Source organism: Orcinus orca, chromosome X (assembly GCF_937001465.1).
Source record: "Orcinus orca chromosome X, mOrcOrc1.1, whole genome shotgun sequence".
Taxonomy (NCBI): Eukaryota; Metazoa; Chordata; class Mammalia; order Artiodactyla; family Delphinidae; genus Orcinus; species Orcinus orca.
The window spans coordinates 100461280-100478437 of NC_064580.1; the positions used below are offsets into that span (position 1 = coordinate 100461280).

At 40.2% G+C, this 17158-nt stretch overlaps 1 protein-coding gene across 1 annotated transcript in view; it reads right to left on the reverse strand.

The window, feature by feature from the left end:
* Positions 1-1110: 1110 nt before the first annotated feature.
* LOC117198175 (uncharacterized) overlaps positions 1111-17158 on the reverse strand; it is an 84603-nt gene continuing 68555 nt past the window's right edge. Inside the window, exon 2 of the mRNA XM_033413347.2 lies at positions 1111-2005. Coding sequence (XP_033269238.1) covers positions 1876-2005 — 130 coding nt within the window. The 3' untranslated portion in view covers positions 1111-1875. The remainder of the gene's footprint in view (positions 2006-17158) is intronic.

The window sequence follows — 17158 nt, forward strand, 5'->3', positions numbered from 1 at the left end:
TGAACAGACTGTAGTCAAATGCTAAAAACAGAACTGGAGGGAAACATGGTGAACACATCTAAAGATGATCCCCCTCTTCCCTACTTTTATTTCTCTATTTTCCATAGCATGTCTATTTTCCAGACACACTTTCCAGATGCACTCTGGAAAACCAGTCTGTTAAAAGAGCATTAGTCAAATTATAAACCTTTAGACAAGCTTGCTGTAACTGACGAAACTACCTTTTTGTTGGGGTTCGATGGCTGAGCAATGGACTGGATCACTGCCTGGCTGGTTGAATTACATTCATAACCATAATAGGCAGGAACTTTCAGACCTGCCTATTATATTGTCTTAAGGAGCAAAACAACTCGGAATGATTCATATCAGTGCTTTAAAGCTTAGACTTTATGACAGTCAAAAATTAAAATTGAATAGAAAATGGCTAATGTAGTAGTGCCATGTAGCCATAACCTAACTGTAACATTTTTTTCTCACAAGTTAAAAAAATGGACCTGAGTGGGGAAAGTAATAAAATAGCAAAAGAGCCTATGGAATAAATCAAAATTCTGTGGCCACACAGCCACAACATCATACCCAACCTGTCTTGCTAATCATATCACATTAGCAACCAGTTAGCGTGAGCCAATTCTCTTTTCAATACCTATGTCCTCAGGGAGAAAAGGAGAACCAAGACTCTAGAGTGATCACATGTTCAGTGCTATGAAGGGACCTGAGAGTGGAGCCAAGGCATTTTCTCCTTTGTCCAAATGTCTGAAAATGATAATTATTCAAACATGTCAGAAAGCAACATGGAGTAAGAAGGAAGATGGTTACTCAAAAGCCAGTAAGGAGCTTATGAGAACAGTTGTGCAGTTTGGTTTAACAAGTCAGGTATACCAGCATCCCAAATGACACAGGATGTGATTTCACTGCTTGGCTTGCCCTGGTTTCTGAATGCTGCCATAAACTGGTCTCCTATTTGTTTGACAACCTATGAAAACATTCATAGTGCTGTTCTTTTAGGAAACATAAAATGGAGATTGCTGGGTTTCAATGGGTGAAAAGTTTCACGAAATACATTTTTAAAGGTTAAGAAGCCAGTTTTACTAAACTACATTAGTTTTTTTAAAACTTTATAGATTAAATTTTATTTCATTCAAGGCTGAAAACATGCCTCCCTCCTGAAATAAACAGGCAATTTTCCATTTTAAATGAGTAAAACTAGTGGAGACTGGCTGAGGTCACGCAGCCTGGGTGTGAGGTTCAAGACGACCAGGCAGCTTGTGTCCAGGGTCAGCCCCTGACATCTACCACCATGCTGGTGGACAAGGCTCATCTCCTGCAGGACTGCACACACAAGATTTCCACTGTCGTACCCGCCAGTTCAGTTCCAGGAAGCCAGAGCACTTCAGAAGGTGAAGGTTGTGGAGTGGTGCATCACACCTAGAAGTTACAAAAAACTCCTGATCAGACAGCAGGGAGGTGAGATGCATTGCAGAGTGGTGTCTGGATCCTTGCCTGGGAGTGGCTGCCGTGGGTCTGTCCCCTGAAGTAAAGGAAGTCCCCACCCTCCTGCTGATGCAGGGGCCTCAGGTTGTCAGGTTGTCCTCAATCGCTCCTCCCCCTGACCTCCCCCCACCGCAGGTCCAGCTTCACGCAGATGACGAAGGGCGCTAAGATAAGAACCCCAGGGTTGGACCTTTCCTGAGAGTCCCCTAGCAGTAGAAGCCCTTCTCAGTGTTGTTCTCATTGATGTCACAAAACACAACAACCTTGCATCAGTTGGTGGCTGTGAGTCCACCAGCCATACAGCCTGGCACCCCTGCTTGGCTGCTTTCCAATTGGTGAAGGTTACCCAGTGTGGGAGGACCTTTTCTTCCAGATGCGGTGGGTCTAGATGGTGGCCTGGAGGACGAAGTGCATGGCCATGTACCAGTGGTAGCAGTAGAGAAGCTCCATTCCAATGACCCCAATGACCTTTCTGAGGTGGTCGTAGAAGAAGAGCAGGTCCTCGGCATATGCCCTGCAAGAGGGAAAGAGAAACATCCACCTTGCTGGTGTTTCCACTCCATGTTGTGAAATTTTCATTCCTATTATTGAATCTAAAGGCAAGCCATTTCAGTACTGACTTCAGCCCCAGAACCCCCGAGATGATTTCCAAAAGAATGTGTACAGCTGTAACGTTAGGACAATTTATGCTTCATTGCCCATATCTTCAATGACTTACCAAGCACTTTGCATGTATATTGATAATTTTCATATCTGATCCCGAGGTAGCCAGAGAAGAAAACAGAAGCGGAAACAATAGACTTTTTCCTCACTCTCACATGGCAGGCTAGCATTAGAGGACGAAGAAGTTAAGGTGGCCTCTTTTAGATTGCTCTGGGAGATTAGAAAAAGCAGATAGAGAAATCCTTGGGGCCCAGATATTGGGAATCAGAATGTGGGAAAGAATTTGAGAAGGAAAATTCTTCATATTTTTAATTAAACAAACCACATAAATCAGAAGTACAAAGAGAGCTGCCAAAAGGAGAATGTCCAGTCTCGGTAGCAGAAGCTGCTTGTTTTACTTTGTTGCCTTACAAAAGGCAAAAAAGAAAAGAAAAAAAACTAGTTTGGCAGAAATGCTAAAAGTTCAGTGTTTTTAGTTGAAACACTTTTTTTTCCCAGAACCACCCCCAACAGTAGCTTTTTATGCATAAAATGTTATCTTGCATTCTTCAGCGTGTTAGGCATCTTTACACCAGCGAAGTCCCTATATGTCAGTACAGTTAGATGTATTTCGTTTTTCAACCTTTTATAATGTTTTTATTTATTTATTTATTTTTTACTATATTTTGCTCTATTAGGATAGATATAACACATCCTGCTGGTGGTTAAATATGCATTTTCCCCATCTTCCTTATTAAAGAAATCCAATCCTGTCCAATATAGCAGTGTTTCCAGCTGAAAACCAATGTTTCCCAGTGTTGCTTAAAGTTAAGTGTATCCATGTGACAGTCTGGATGAATGAGATGTAAGGAAAAGTTTATTGGAGGTTCTGGCAACATTTTGCTTGCTTGAAATAGGCAGTAGGAGGTTCCCCTTGCTATTCCCTTTTTCTTTTTCTGGCCTGGAGCATGCTTGTGAGGATGGATGTGGAGCAGCCACCTTGTGACCATGAGGTGACTTACATACATCATGAAATGATTATCATAATAAGTTTAGTAAACATCCATCATCTCATAGATACAAAATTTTAAAAATAGAGAAAAATTTTTCCTTGTGATGAGAACTCTTAGGATTTAATCTCTTAGCAACTTTCATGTATAACAGAAAGCCATGTTAATTATCTTTATCATGCTGTACATTACATCCCTCGTACTTACTTATAACTGGGAGTTTGTACCTTTTGCTTCATCCGATTCCCCCTCCCTCCACACCCTGCCTCTGGTAACCACAAATCTGATCTCTTTTTCTATGGATTTGTTTGTATGTTTTTGGAGTATAATTAACACTGTTAGTTCCTGTTACTCAACATAGTGATTCAATATTTCTATACATTTCAAACTGATAACCAGGATAAGTCTAGTTATAATATGCCACCATCCAAAGGTACTCCATAATTATTGACTATATTCCCCACACTGTACATTTCATACCTGTGACACATTTATTTTGCAACTGGAAGTCTGTACCTCTTAATCTCCCTCACCCTTTTCTTTCCTCCCCCAAACTCCCTCCCCTCTGGTAACCACCAGGCTTTGTTTTTGTTTTCTTTTGTTTTAATTAATTAATTAACTTATTTTTGGCCGTGTTGGATCTTCATTGCTGTGCACGGGCTTTCTCTAGTTGCAGCGAGAGGGGGCAACTGTTCGTTGTGGTGCGTGGGCTTCTCATCATTGTGGTGCATGCGCTTCTCACTGCGGTGGCTTCTCTTGCTGCAGGGCACGGGCTCTAGGTGTGTGGGCTTCAGTAGTTGTGGCACACGGGCTCAGTAGTTGTGGCTCATGGGCTCTAGAGCACAGGCTAAGTAGTTGTGGCGCACGGACTTAGTTGCTCCACAGCATGTTGGATCTTCCCGGACCAGGGATCGAACCCGTGTCCCCTGCATTGGCAGGCAGATTCTCAACCACTGCACCACCAGGGAAGTCCCACCAGGCTTTGTTTTGATGTCCTTTAATCTTCACATACACATTTATCTTCTCTGAAAATATCACTGGGATATTTCCCCAAAGTAATGGTTATTTCATAATGACAACTAATATATAATACCTACTATGAGCTAAGCACTATCCCAAGTGCTTTACATATATTAATTCATTCAAGCTTCCTAACAACCCCATGAGGTAGGTACTATTATTATCCCTATTGTATAGATGAGGAAACTGAGACACAGAGAAGAAAAATGACATGGCCCAGGTTTCACAGTTTATATGTGGTGGAACTATGGCAGTCAGGCCCATGCTGACAATCATGATATGACACTGTATTATCAATCAGTGCTACTGTTTTATTAGAGTTAAACAGCTGTTGAGTCTTTCACAGTGTATTTGAATGTTGTCACAACTCTGCACTTAACATAGTCCACAGAAGTGGCTTTTGATCGCATTCTTCCATTCACGAACTTGCTGCTGTATGAACATAGACAAGCCCTTTAACTTCCCCACGCCTCCGTTTCTGAGCCACATTCTTTTCAGTACAACATGTCTGGCCCTTTTGCTGGTCTTATGTCTGAAAATGATTTACTTTGTTGTGGTCCAGTCAACTGCTTTGTAATCAGTATCAATGATAATTAGAAAAAACCAAATCCATCTGAAAATGAGTGATTCTGTGGCTCTCTGTTGACATGGCCCCTGGCGCTGCAGGTCGCAACCAAACAGCTAGCTCAGGAGAGCTGGTAGCTCCCTAGAGCTGCAGAACTGTCAGCAGGGATCCACAGGAAGGGAGAGCTTGAGGAGAGCCAAAAGAGAGAGAACAACCCAGCTGCTGAGGTTGGCAAGCAAAGGAGGCTTCCATGAAGCTGTTCTCTGGTGAGAATGAGAAGTTGAAACTCTCACAAGAGCATTCTTTTCTTCAGCACCATGACCCCACTTTTCATTGTGAGGCTTTTAAGGACTTGCTTTTACAGGGTTACGCAGATTTTTTTAAATTTAAGTCAACATATCACAGTTCTTTCTGGACTCCAAATCAGAGTTCATTAGGTACTGAGACAACTTCACAGAAAAGCAATTTATTGGTTGTAATGGATAAGGCGACAAGATAGTATTCTGAGGTTTTAAGTAATGTTTTTCTCAGTATATTCTCCACTTTCTTTTCCCTCCGTCCAAGTGGGTACCGGGCTCTGTTCTCCTGGCCTTGCAGGAAAGAGTTAGAGCACCTCAGCAAAAAAGACAGAAGGGGCTTGCGAGTTTAGTCATTCAAAAAACTTTAAGCTCATAGAGGAAGGAATTCCACAGGCAGAGAGGACCCTCAAAATATAGAAAGGGAGAAGGCTTTTCCTCACACTAGAAATGGATTCTTCCAAGCTGGGGGAGAAGAGTGGAAACAAAATATAAGACTCTTGAATAGAATCAAGGATCTTTTACTTCATTTCACAGCAGTTCTAGCAGGGAAGCATTAAGACCCTAGAAAGCAATGGCTGTGAGGTGTTTCTTGGCAGGCAGGTCTGTATGCAGAGTTGGCAAAGATTCCTGAGCCCCAAGAACAGTGGGACAGCAGCCAAGGACCTCTGATTTGAACGGACTACATAGACCAGGAAAGGGAACACCTCAGCACTAATCTATATAGACCTCTGATTAATAACTAATAACTGTGCTTGTCCTCTCATCACTGCTACTCACTCCAATTCCCCCCAACACCCGGACACCACATAAGATGCTGACAGTATGATGTTGACAGTCTTGGGGAGAAGACCCTAAGAGGTGACTGAGGTTAGTTTTTTTCCCACCAGTCCCCCACCACTGAGCCCTTGGGGCTCAATGTCTGAAATATAGATGTTATTAAAAAATCATTATATTTTTGCACCACAGTGATTGAGGTCTGAGAGTCATACATGCTGGAAGAACTTTAAGGGTCAGTTCTCCTAACCAAACTTTTTTATAATGCAAGGATTCACTTTGATGTTTTCTGCTCTGGCCAAGAAAAAAAAAAGACACATTCTGACAGAAGGGAATTTATCTCATACTTATAAAAAGGCTTGCATATCTGTATCTTAAGATTTTGGCATCAGCTTTTACCCCTAACTCATATCAACATTCAGAGTGACACAAAGCTATACCCAAACAAAAGTCAGTTTCAGAATGTTCAACTTATTATCAGATGGTTCCACCACAATTTGAAGTTATGATGCCAGGAAGTCTAGTTATTTCAAATCTGAAAAGAATATCACCAAGCCACACCTTTCAAAAATGTTATTAACATATGATTTTTTTGCTAAACAAGGAAGATGGGAAATGTAGTTGCATTCACAAAGAATGTATGGAGACTGCCAAGAAAGCAAATAATTTTTGGAAGTCACCCTTATTTGGAAATATTCAAGTCATAGAACCATGGTTGTTTAAACAAAACCATCTACCATATCTCCTTTTGAAAATATGTACTTCCAAAATAAATGAAAAGAATTGAATACTATGCTACTCATTTCTTCTATGATTTACTTGAAAACAGCTCAGGTTTAAAAAAAAAAAGAAAAGACAGAGCCTGCCAAGAATTGCAAGTAGCTTCCTGTAGGCATTGTGATGTAGTGGAAAAAGCAGAGCCTCTGCAGTTGGACAGACCTGTTTGTGAAGCATGGCTGCAATCTTAACTAGTTGGGTGACCTTGGGCAAGTAACTTTATCTTCCCCATGATTCATCTGTAAAAATAATTAAATTATATTAAATGAGAAAACATGTGAAAGTGTTCATTGAAGGGTATTCACTCTGTAGGTTACAATGGAAATGCAGAATAAGTTATACATGGTTATTATGATATAAAGTAATAAACACATGCATGCCTTAATACGTGCACAAAACTATTTAGATGAGTTCTGAAAGGATTTGAACAGAGCAAAACAATGTAAAGTGATGTTTGGCCAAATGCAAAATTATAGCTAGAGTAAGATAGATACATTGAAATAAATTCTACTTATTCTACTTTAAACTTCTCCTATAAAAATCATTTTTAAAGTCACTAGTTGCTTTATGAAATTTGCTATAAGTGAGACAGCCAGAAATTCTATTGCTGTTTAAAAATGCCAGATGTTGCTATTTCTAAGGGAATTATGAGGAGATTAATGTAAAATATCAGCGGTTTCTACACTTTTAGCCAGAATAAAACATCAGCTCAAGTCCAAAGGCAGCAGATGAGGTGACTCTTAGTAGAATGAAGACACTAGGCTAGACGGCCAAATTAGAAAGTAGCCACCCAACTCAAGGCATTCTCTCAGTTGCCCAAAAATTTCATGATGTCCTTTGTGTTGAAATAATTCTGCAAAGAAACCTACATGCTACTATAATTGTTATAACCTAGGGGTCGGCACACTATGGCACATGGGTCAAATTTGGGCTGCCGTGGGGGCTTTTTGTTTGTTTTGCTGTTGTTGCTTTTAAAGATTTAATTTTATTTAGTTTGGGCTGCACTGGGTCTTCATTGCTGAGCGCGGGCTTTCTCTAGTTGTGGCGAGCGGGGGCTACTCTTCATTGCGGTGCGCGGGCTTCTCACTGCGGTGGCTTCTCTTGTGGAGCACAGGCTCTAGGCACACGGGCTTCAGTAGTTGTGGTGTGTGGGCTCTAGAGCGCAGGCTCACTAGCTGTGGTGCACAGGCTTAGCTGCTCCGCAACATGTGGGATCTTCCCGGACCAGGGATCGAACCCCTGTCCCCTGCACTGGCAGGCGGATTCTCATCCACTGCGCCACCAGGGAAGTCCCTGGGCTGCTGTGTTTTTGTAAGTAAAGTTTTATTGAAACATAGCCATCCCCATTCAGCTATGTGTTGCTATGGCTGCTTTCACACTACAACAAGCAAGAGTTGAGGAGTTGTGACAGAGACCACATGGCCCACAAAGACTAAAATACTTACTATCTGGACCTTTACAGAAAGAGTGTGCCAGTCCCTCACTGGCCACCTAAAATCAAAGACAATATATTTAACCTTATCCATGGGATATTTTCTTTTAAAAAGATGGCCATATTAACTCCATTTGTTGATTGCCTGGAAGAAAATTTCTGAGCAGAGGAAGAGTCTTCCTTGTTTACTTGCCCATGCTTATTCCCTTTCCAAAACAATAGAAGTCAGCAATGTGGCACCCTATGTTGGAAAGTTTGCCAAATTTTGAATTTGGGGTGATTGTAGACTTTGCATTACAACAAAGGCATGTGGAGGCTAATCTGAAGTTAGCTGCCTTTATTTCATTATTTTACTTAAATAAACCTTAGTACAGCCAAAGTCAGCTTTGCAGGAGTCTACCAATCCCTTAGGAGATTTGCTCTGAAATAATATGGCTGAAACACATTAGCCGTCCCACATTCTTTGTAAGGTTTCGAAAACTTTGAGAATCATAGCAATGATATTTCTTGGAATACCGAGCAATGAGCTCCAGCACTGCTGAGTTTCATAAAACTTCCTCCCAAATCAGAATTGACAGTCTGATTCAACCCATAGCTCATCCTCCCAAATAATGTGGTTTGAAAGATAAGGAATCCGAATGAAGTAAAATAGTGGCTGAAAAAACAGACAGAAGACAGGAATCGGGGCAAAATCTCCGTTCTGAGTATGCAAAACTTCAAGATGGAGTCATGCTACAATAAGTAATTCAAAAGCTATAACTTACATGTGTCAAAGGGTCTTTGATATAAGAATCTGGAGGAGAGAAAGTCAAAAAGATTAGTCTGGCTTTCTTTGTTCTTCATGGACATATTCCAAGATAAAGTTCAAACTAATGTTAGTCTTGGTTATTTAGTTTTATTATGCCTACAACAAAAATAAAGCACTCTTCATATTTTTCCCAATAAGTTGCAGGCTTGAAATATATTTTCAAATAAACGTGGTAGGGGGAAGCTTCTTTTTAAAAACGGAATCAAAATAAATGCCAACAAGGTTTATAGTATGGCCACTGAGGAGAGGGAAATTTAAAATGGCAAATTAGTGTATCTTTAGCAACAGAGCAACATATAATGATGTAGTTTCATACATTTCACAGATAGCTCTTACTCAGTTCTGTATCTGGTTCTGCCATTTGGTAGTAAAGAACTCCACTTCTCAGTTTTTCTCTGTGTGAGGAAAAAAAAAAAAGAATGAAAGCTATTCCTAGAATAATATGGTGATTTGAGGACCCTAAGTTCTGAATTGTGTTATAAGCATATCCAGGTATATGCTAATCCTTTTGGAAGAAAATGAGGCTTTTACCATATTCCCTGGGGGGTTATTTGCAAACATGCTTTGACACAGAGGTGTCAGAGCAGGGCAATAGGACAAGTCTCAGCACACCAGGAGCCTCACTATTGGGCCAGTAATTATTTTGGAGAGCCCAAGTAATGAAATGCCACTAGGTTAACAGTGATATAGTAACACATCTATCCTACCCACAGGCTTAGGGACAAGGACAACTGAGTTCCAAAATGGTCTGGTGTCCTTAAAGCTGAGTAGGCTACTTTCAGCCAGTCACTGATGAGGGGCCTTGGACCATGTCCACCAGAGAGGAAGACATGAAAACTGAAATACTAAAGCCAGAGAACTGGAATACTACAGAGTTTTCGTGGGGTCTGCACTTAAGGTAAATTTCACTTTGCCCCGAATAAAAGGATTCGGTCTTTTTAGGAGCCCATGTCTACTCATCAGGAATCAGGGCAGTTTTAGCTTATACACAGACACAAGCAAGCAGAGGACTTTTAAATTGTAAATCAGATCATGCTAACCTGCTGTTCAACATTTTCAATGGCTTCCAATCACTTTTAGAATCAAATCTGAAATCCTAATCATGGGCCAATATGGCCCTACATGTTTTTTTATTCTGTCCACCTCTCTGACCTCAGGTCTCACTGCTTTGAACACCCTACTCCAGCCACATTCTCCTTGCTGCTTCTAGAACATGCCAAACTCATTCTCACCTTAGAACCTTCAGATTTGCTGCCCTTGTGGCCTGGAATGCTCATCCCCTAGACTTTCCCATAGTTTACTCCCTCACTATATTAATGTCTTTATTCAAACATCACCACCTAAGAGTGGCTGCCCCTGATATAAAATCTACCCCCATTTACTCTATATCACCTCATCCTGCTTTAACTTTCCTGCCAATAATTATCATTGTGTGATGATAGAATACCTATTTATTGATTAATTTATTATCTATCCTTCACCAGATTGCAAGCTCCATGAGGGCAGGGACTTGGTTTTATTCACTCCTTACCCCTGAAGCTTAGAAGAGGGACTGCCATATAGTGGGTACTCAGCTGATATTTACTGAATGTATAAATGAATTAAAATAGATACTCAAATGCAATCAGCTTGTATAGAAATTTTGCTTCCAGACTGTGCTAGACATAAAATATCTCAAACAGTTGAACATATGAAAATCAAATTTTAAAGATGTCTGGAAAAGTTGATTCCCTAAGTGACTTTTGCCATTCCACAATTTAACTCACTTGTGTTTCAGTTTCATCCTACATGCAATCACTTAAGCTTGGTTCCTCTTTAGTAACAAGACATAAGGTTGGTATAATGCCTATTATTGGTGTCAGAATATCCAAACACCCTTATTTTGGCAAGGCTGGAGAGAGGTTTAAATTTCTTTTGTTCAGAAGAATCCCAGAAAGAGAAGACATAATTACTCTTTTGGAAAATTAGACTCACAGAGATTATTGGTTATTTAAACAGACTCAAGCCTCAATTTATTATCCTCACTTAGTACTATATAACTGCATACTCTTGCACTTGAAGCGGTTTGTGTCCCTTAATCAGTAGGACCATTTTAAGTGGTACTCCCTATTGTTTATGGAGTAGGTGTGATGAACTGAATTAATCCATGCACTTACTCTGGAGCACCTTGGAGAGAAAGTTGGCAGATTCTGGATGCGATCTAGGGCCATGGAACAAAGACTTTATCTGTATCAATAAGGCTCAAGAGCTCAGCCAAGTATTGACAGTAACACCATTATTAGCTCCACTGTGTGTGTACCTAAGTGAACAAATATTTCCTGCATTATCTTACATTACTCCCTTCTGGCATCCCATATTCTACTCCGGTCAAATTGGACTACTCCCCTTTGGTGGTTATTCCCTGTGTTTTTCTGCCTTAATACCTGTGTTTCTGCTGTCCCCTACCTTGTACTATAGTTTGGGGTTTTTTTTAATGTATGTAACATACTTATTCTAGTCAACTATAAGTCCATTCATTCACTCAAGTACAAAAGGAAAGGAAACCTTATATCAAAAAGGAAAAGAAAATAAGCAAACAAATCTAAAGATCTGATCAGAAGATTTCATTGGTAAAACTTGTAGTAGAAATATGGTAGTAGGGATTTTTGATGCCAGATCTAGCCACTGAGAGTCTTGGACTCACAGTCAAGTTCCACGAGGGTCTATCTCCAGTATTACAGATCAGAGCGACATAGTTCTATCTAAATCTGGGTTAACCAAAACCATAGTTCAACAAATAATTTTAACACTTGTATACAAAGTCAAATAAGGCACATTTCCTGCCATAAGGGGTGAAAAAAACACATGAACTGGGCATCCCTGGTGGCGCAGTGGTTGAGAGTCCGCCTGCCGAAGCAGGGGACACGGGTTCATGCCCCGGTCCGGGAAGATGCCACATGCCGCGGAGCGGCTGGGCCCGTGAGCCATGGCCACTGAGCCTGCATGTCCGTAGCCTGTGCGCCACAACGGGAGAGGCCACAGCAGTGAGAGGCCCGCGTACCGCAAAAAAAACAAAACAAAACAAAACAAAAACATGAACTAACAAATATAATAAATGGGATACATGATAAAATACAATATGCTTAGGAACATATCATCTTATTCCTCTTTACCTCTGTCTCAGTGCCTAACAATGTCTTGTACATAATAGATACTTTGTAGATATTTATGAAATTGAATATAATGTAGTTTTCCAAAGTAGAAGTCACAAATTCAAATTCCACCTTGGGATAAATATTCTGTGTTCAATACAGACTTGCTATAGGGTATGTGGAATGCAGGAGGCTGGTAAACATTAATTTCAAGTGCTAAGTCAAAATAACATTGAAAAACAAGATCAATTTAGCCCTATGTGCAAACTGCTGTATTAAATAGAAATTGAAAAATAAGGTGATAAGTACTTAAGATACAAGGTTTCAAGTAAGATATATCTTAAGATATCACTGCATCACCAAACTATGTTTTTTCACCTCTACCATTTTAAAAAAGTTTTCTCAGATTAAAGACAAATAGGAAATCTTCCACATTTCAGAGCCAGTTATCTTTGAAAATTGTAGAAATTATTTCTTTTTTCATTGATCATGTAATGGGCTTATTACCATAAGTTACCTTGTGACACAAGAAGGAAAAAGGAGGCTCACAGTTCAATGCTCAATTTCTAACTTTTTTTTAACGTAAAGTGAAGGATGGTAGAGAGGTATTTTGAGTGTTCTCCAACTTCCATACTTATTTTAACCTGTAAATTTCTGGAGTACCGGGCTGGATTAAGCCCTTTAGAGGCATTTAGCCCTGAAAAGATTACAGTGCCTCCACTTTATATACAATTTAAAATTTAAAAGACATACTACAATTCATAGAACTGTATATTAAAGTCAGCTTTACTACATGATAACTTGAAAAATAATGAATTATGTACTGTTAACTAAGTATACAGCACTCTTAAGACATTCTATTTTTCCCATAATGACTCTCTTCATGTTTTTTTGTTTTGTTTTGTTTTGTTTTTGTGGTACGTGGGCCTCTCACTGTTGTGGCCTCTCCCGTTGTGGAGCACAGGCTCCGGACGCACAGGCCCAGTGGCCATGGCTCACGGGCCCAGCCGCTCCGCGGCACGTGGGATCTTCCCGCACCGGGGCACGAACCCGTGTCCCCTGCATCGGCAGACGGACTCTCAACCACTGTGCCACCAGGGAAGCCCCATATCTTCATGTTTTGTATAGAGTAATAAAGACCAAATTCTCCCACCCCGAAAAACCTTTGTGTCGCAGGTTTGTAAGCTTGTGCTCAGACTGTCTATTGGGTAAACCAGCACTCTAAGAAATACGGCAGTATTTCTTTAGTGCAATTCAAGGCTGAGGAACATCCGAAAATAAGTTTGCTTTGAGCAGACGTGTGAAAGATATAGCTCTTATACTGGCTACCGGTACAGGCCTTCTGAGATCCAGAGAAGCCAGGTGCTGACATAGTGTGATTTGAGGAGCACCTTGGGGCAATCTGATCTTACTGACCTGTATTTCTCACCATGTACTCAATTCTCATGGCTCTTCTTAAGGAGAAATGAATAGCTTATCTGGATTGAGGCATTCTGTTATGTCAGAGGAATAACATCTGTAGGAATTGGTTTATTTAACTAAGATACACTCTTTTGCCACCCAGCCAAAATCAATTTAGCTGTATCTGCAAGACTGGTCAATGGTGATGGAGCAGGGATGGGGAGTAGAGGAAGGGAAAGCTGGAACATGGTTCATGTTTAATTCTGTTTCAATGTGTTTTTTAAAGTTATGCTTAGGTGTAGCTGAGTTTTATAATATCAAACTATTTTTAGAGGATGGTCTAGATCAGAAAAGAAATACTCTTACATGTGTCAGATCACTCACAGAAGAGCCAGTGCATGGATGGCCAATTACAGATGGGGAAGAGCAGGAAAGCAAGAGAAGAGATTGAAAGGCACTCTGTTTAGGAAAGAACTGGTCAGCAGGGAGGTGAAGGAAGTGAAGGAGCAGTTGATGTTGCAGGAACTGATCATTTTTTCTATTGTGGAGGCTGGGTGAATGAGACAGATTCTTCCTTAAGCTTTCAAGTAGGGAAAGACTGAACAGTCCAGGAAACAGAGCCAAGTGCCACAAGATACATAAAGCAGTCAAAATCCTTCTTCTAGGGTAGTTAAGCTTATAATGTGGAAGGTGGGGGGATAACACTGGGGTCTGACTCTGGATTGAACTGTTAGAAGTCTAACTAAATAGCCGAAAGGTGAAAACAGCTCAAGTATTTATCAATAAATGAATAAACAAATTATGATATACACATACAATGAAATATTATTCAGACATTAAGAAAGGAATGAAGTACTGATACATACTACAACCTGGATGAACCTTGAAAACATTGTTTAGTAAAAGAAGCCAGACACAAAAGGTCACATATTGTATGATTCCATTTATATGAAATATCTAGAATAGGCAAATCCATATGGACAGAAACCAGGGGCTGGGGGAGGGGTATTTGGGAGCAAGTGCTTCATGGGTATGGGGTTTCCTTTTGGGGTGATGAAAAACTTTTGGAACTAGATAATGATAATGGGTGTAGCATATTGTGAACCTCTGAACTGTTCACTTTAAAATGGTTAATGTTATGTGAATTTCATCTCAATAAAAAAATTTAAGTTTTACTCATATCATAGGAACTCGAACTCTAACTTTCAATATTCACGGTCACTTCGTTCTTTTAAAGTTTGAGTTACATCAAAAGTCAGAAAATATTACTCAGCCATAAAAAGAAACGAAATTGAGCTATTTGTAATGAGGTGGCTAGACCTAGAGTCTGTCATACAGAGTGAAGTAAGTCAGAAAGAGAAAGACAAATACCGTATGCTAACACATATATATGGAATTTAAGAAAAAAATGTCATGAAGAACCTAGGGGTAAGACAGGAATAAAGACGCAGACCTACTGGAGAATGGACTTGAGGATATGGGGAGGGGGAAGGGTGAGCTGGGACAAAGCGAGAGAGAGGCATGGACATATATACACTACCAAACGTAAGGTAGATAGCTAGTGGGAAGCAGCCACATAGCACAGGGAGATCAGCTCGGTGCTTTGTGACCACCTAGAGGGGTGGGATAGGGAGGGTGGGAGGGAGACGCAAGAGGGAAGAGGTATGGGAACATATGTATATGTATAACTGATTCACTTTGTTATAAAGCAGAAATTAACACACCATTGTAAAGCAATTATACCCCAATAAAGATGTTAAAAAAAGTCAGAAAATAATATTTAAAGATTAATGAGAACAGTGGCTAATTATTTTTAAATCTTTCTATTTCTTTATGCCTTGATTTAGTTATATGCTTTAATGAAGAATATATTTTATTTAATAAGAAAATATGTATAACCAGTAGTGATACTCAAAATATTTAACAAGTTGTACAGCGTGGACACTGACCAATAAGATACAATGCCAGCTGTCAACAACCAATAGACAAATATTTTCCTCACCTTATCTCTAATAACCAAACATGATGGTTAATTTTATGTGTCAACTTGATGGGGTTGCCGGGTACCCAGATATCTGGTTAAACATTGTTTCTGGGTGTGTCTGTGAGGATGTTTCCAGGTGAGATTAGCCTTTGAACTGATAGAATGAGTAAAGCAGATTGCCCTCCCTAATATGGGTGGGCATCATCCAATCTGTTGAGGGCCTAAATAAAACAAAAGACATAGGAAAGAAGAATTTGCCCCATCTCTGCCTGATTGCATAAGCTGAAATATGGGTCTTCTGCTCTCAGACTAATAATTACATCGTCAGCTCACCTGGTTCTCAAGCCTTCAGACTCAGACTGAATTACACCACTGGATTTCCTGGGTCTCTGGCTTGCAGACAGCAGACTGTGGGACTTCTCAGTCTCCATAATCACGTGAGCCAATTCCTCATAATAAATCTCATTCTGTATATCTATATATATCCTATTGGTTCTTTTTCTCTGGAGAACATTGACTAATATACCAAACTAATGGGAAGCTTAGCTGAGTAAACAATGAAGCCGTAACCAAGGCCCCATCACCTCTCCTATGACAGCACATCTGATTTACACACCTAGTACCCAGGAGAAAACAAATAGCTTCATGAACACTGGCATTGAAAGCCATGTCATATATGTTTGTAAAGTATTCTGGACCGAATATTTGTGTCCCTTAAAAATTCATATGTTGAAGCCCTAACCCCCACTGTAATGGTATTTAGAGATGGGGCTTTTAGGAGGTAATTAGGGTTAGATGAGGTCATGAGGGTAGGGCCCTGGTCTGATAGGATTAGTGCCCTTATAAGAAGAGACACCAGAGAACTTGCTCTCCCCTCCACCATACCACTCTTACAGAAAGAGGTCATGGGAGCACACAGTGAGATGGTAGCCACCTACAGACCAAGAGGAGAGGCCTCAGAACAAAAGCTTCCTTGCCAGTATCTTGATGGTAGACTTCCCAGCCTCCAGAACAATGAGAAAAAATTTTCTGTTGTTTAAGCCACCAAGTCTATGGCACTTTGTTATGGCAGCTCGAACTAAGGCATAAGGCTTCCAATTTTTAAACTTTTCTCACCTGTGTGAGGTCTTTATATTCCCTATTTGAGGAGGTCGAAGAAGGATTTATATCCCCATCCTGGTGGCATTCTGTTTATGGGCCCTTTTCTACATTACTTTCTTGGTTATTTTGAATACTAAGTACCCTAATGTGGAAAAGGGCCAACAAATCCTTTAGCATTTATCAGAATGATGAGATGATACAGTAAAATTGATCTTCTTGTTCTGTGTATTTGTAATTCTAAATGAATATGTAGATGTTTATAATTGATAAGTTGTAAATGATATGGGGGGTTATTTTTTCATTCCTAAAGTTAGGAACATTGGGGTCTTTATTTTTCCAGTGAATTGCTTTGAAGAAGCTTGCTTTGACCTTTCTAACTTATTAGTGAATAGTTTATTGCTTGGCTTAAATGTTTAAGTGACCTAGTGCTTTTCCTTGCATGGTCTGCAACAGGGAAAATCATTAGGCTGCGTGTCATGCCCCACTTTCTGTTGTGAAGCCAGTCAACAGATGCCAGAGAAGGGCATCCACAGACCTTTGTCTGGAATTGAAACATGTCGACATGCCACATAGTGGTGAAGTAATAGATCTCGATGCCTTTTCATCATCTTTTCTTCTGTTCTTGAACTTGCCTCAGACAAAATACATTTATGCTCTGATTCCTATGGTTAAGACTTGTATCAGGATGACCTGACTTGTAGCACTCTGACCAGGGAAATACTA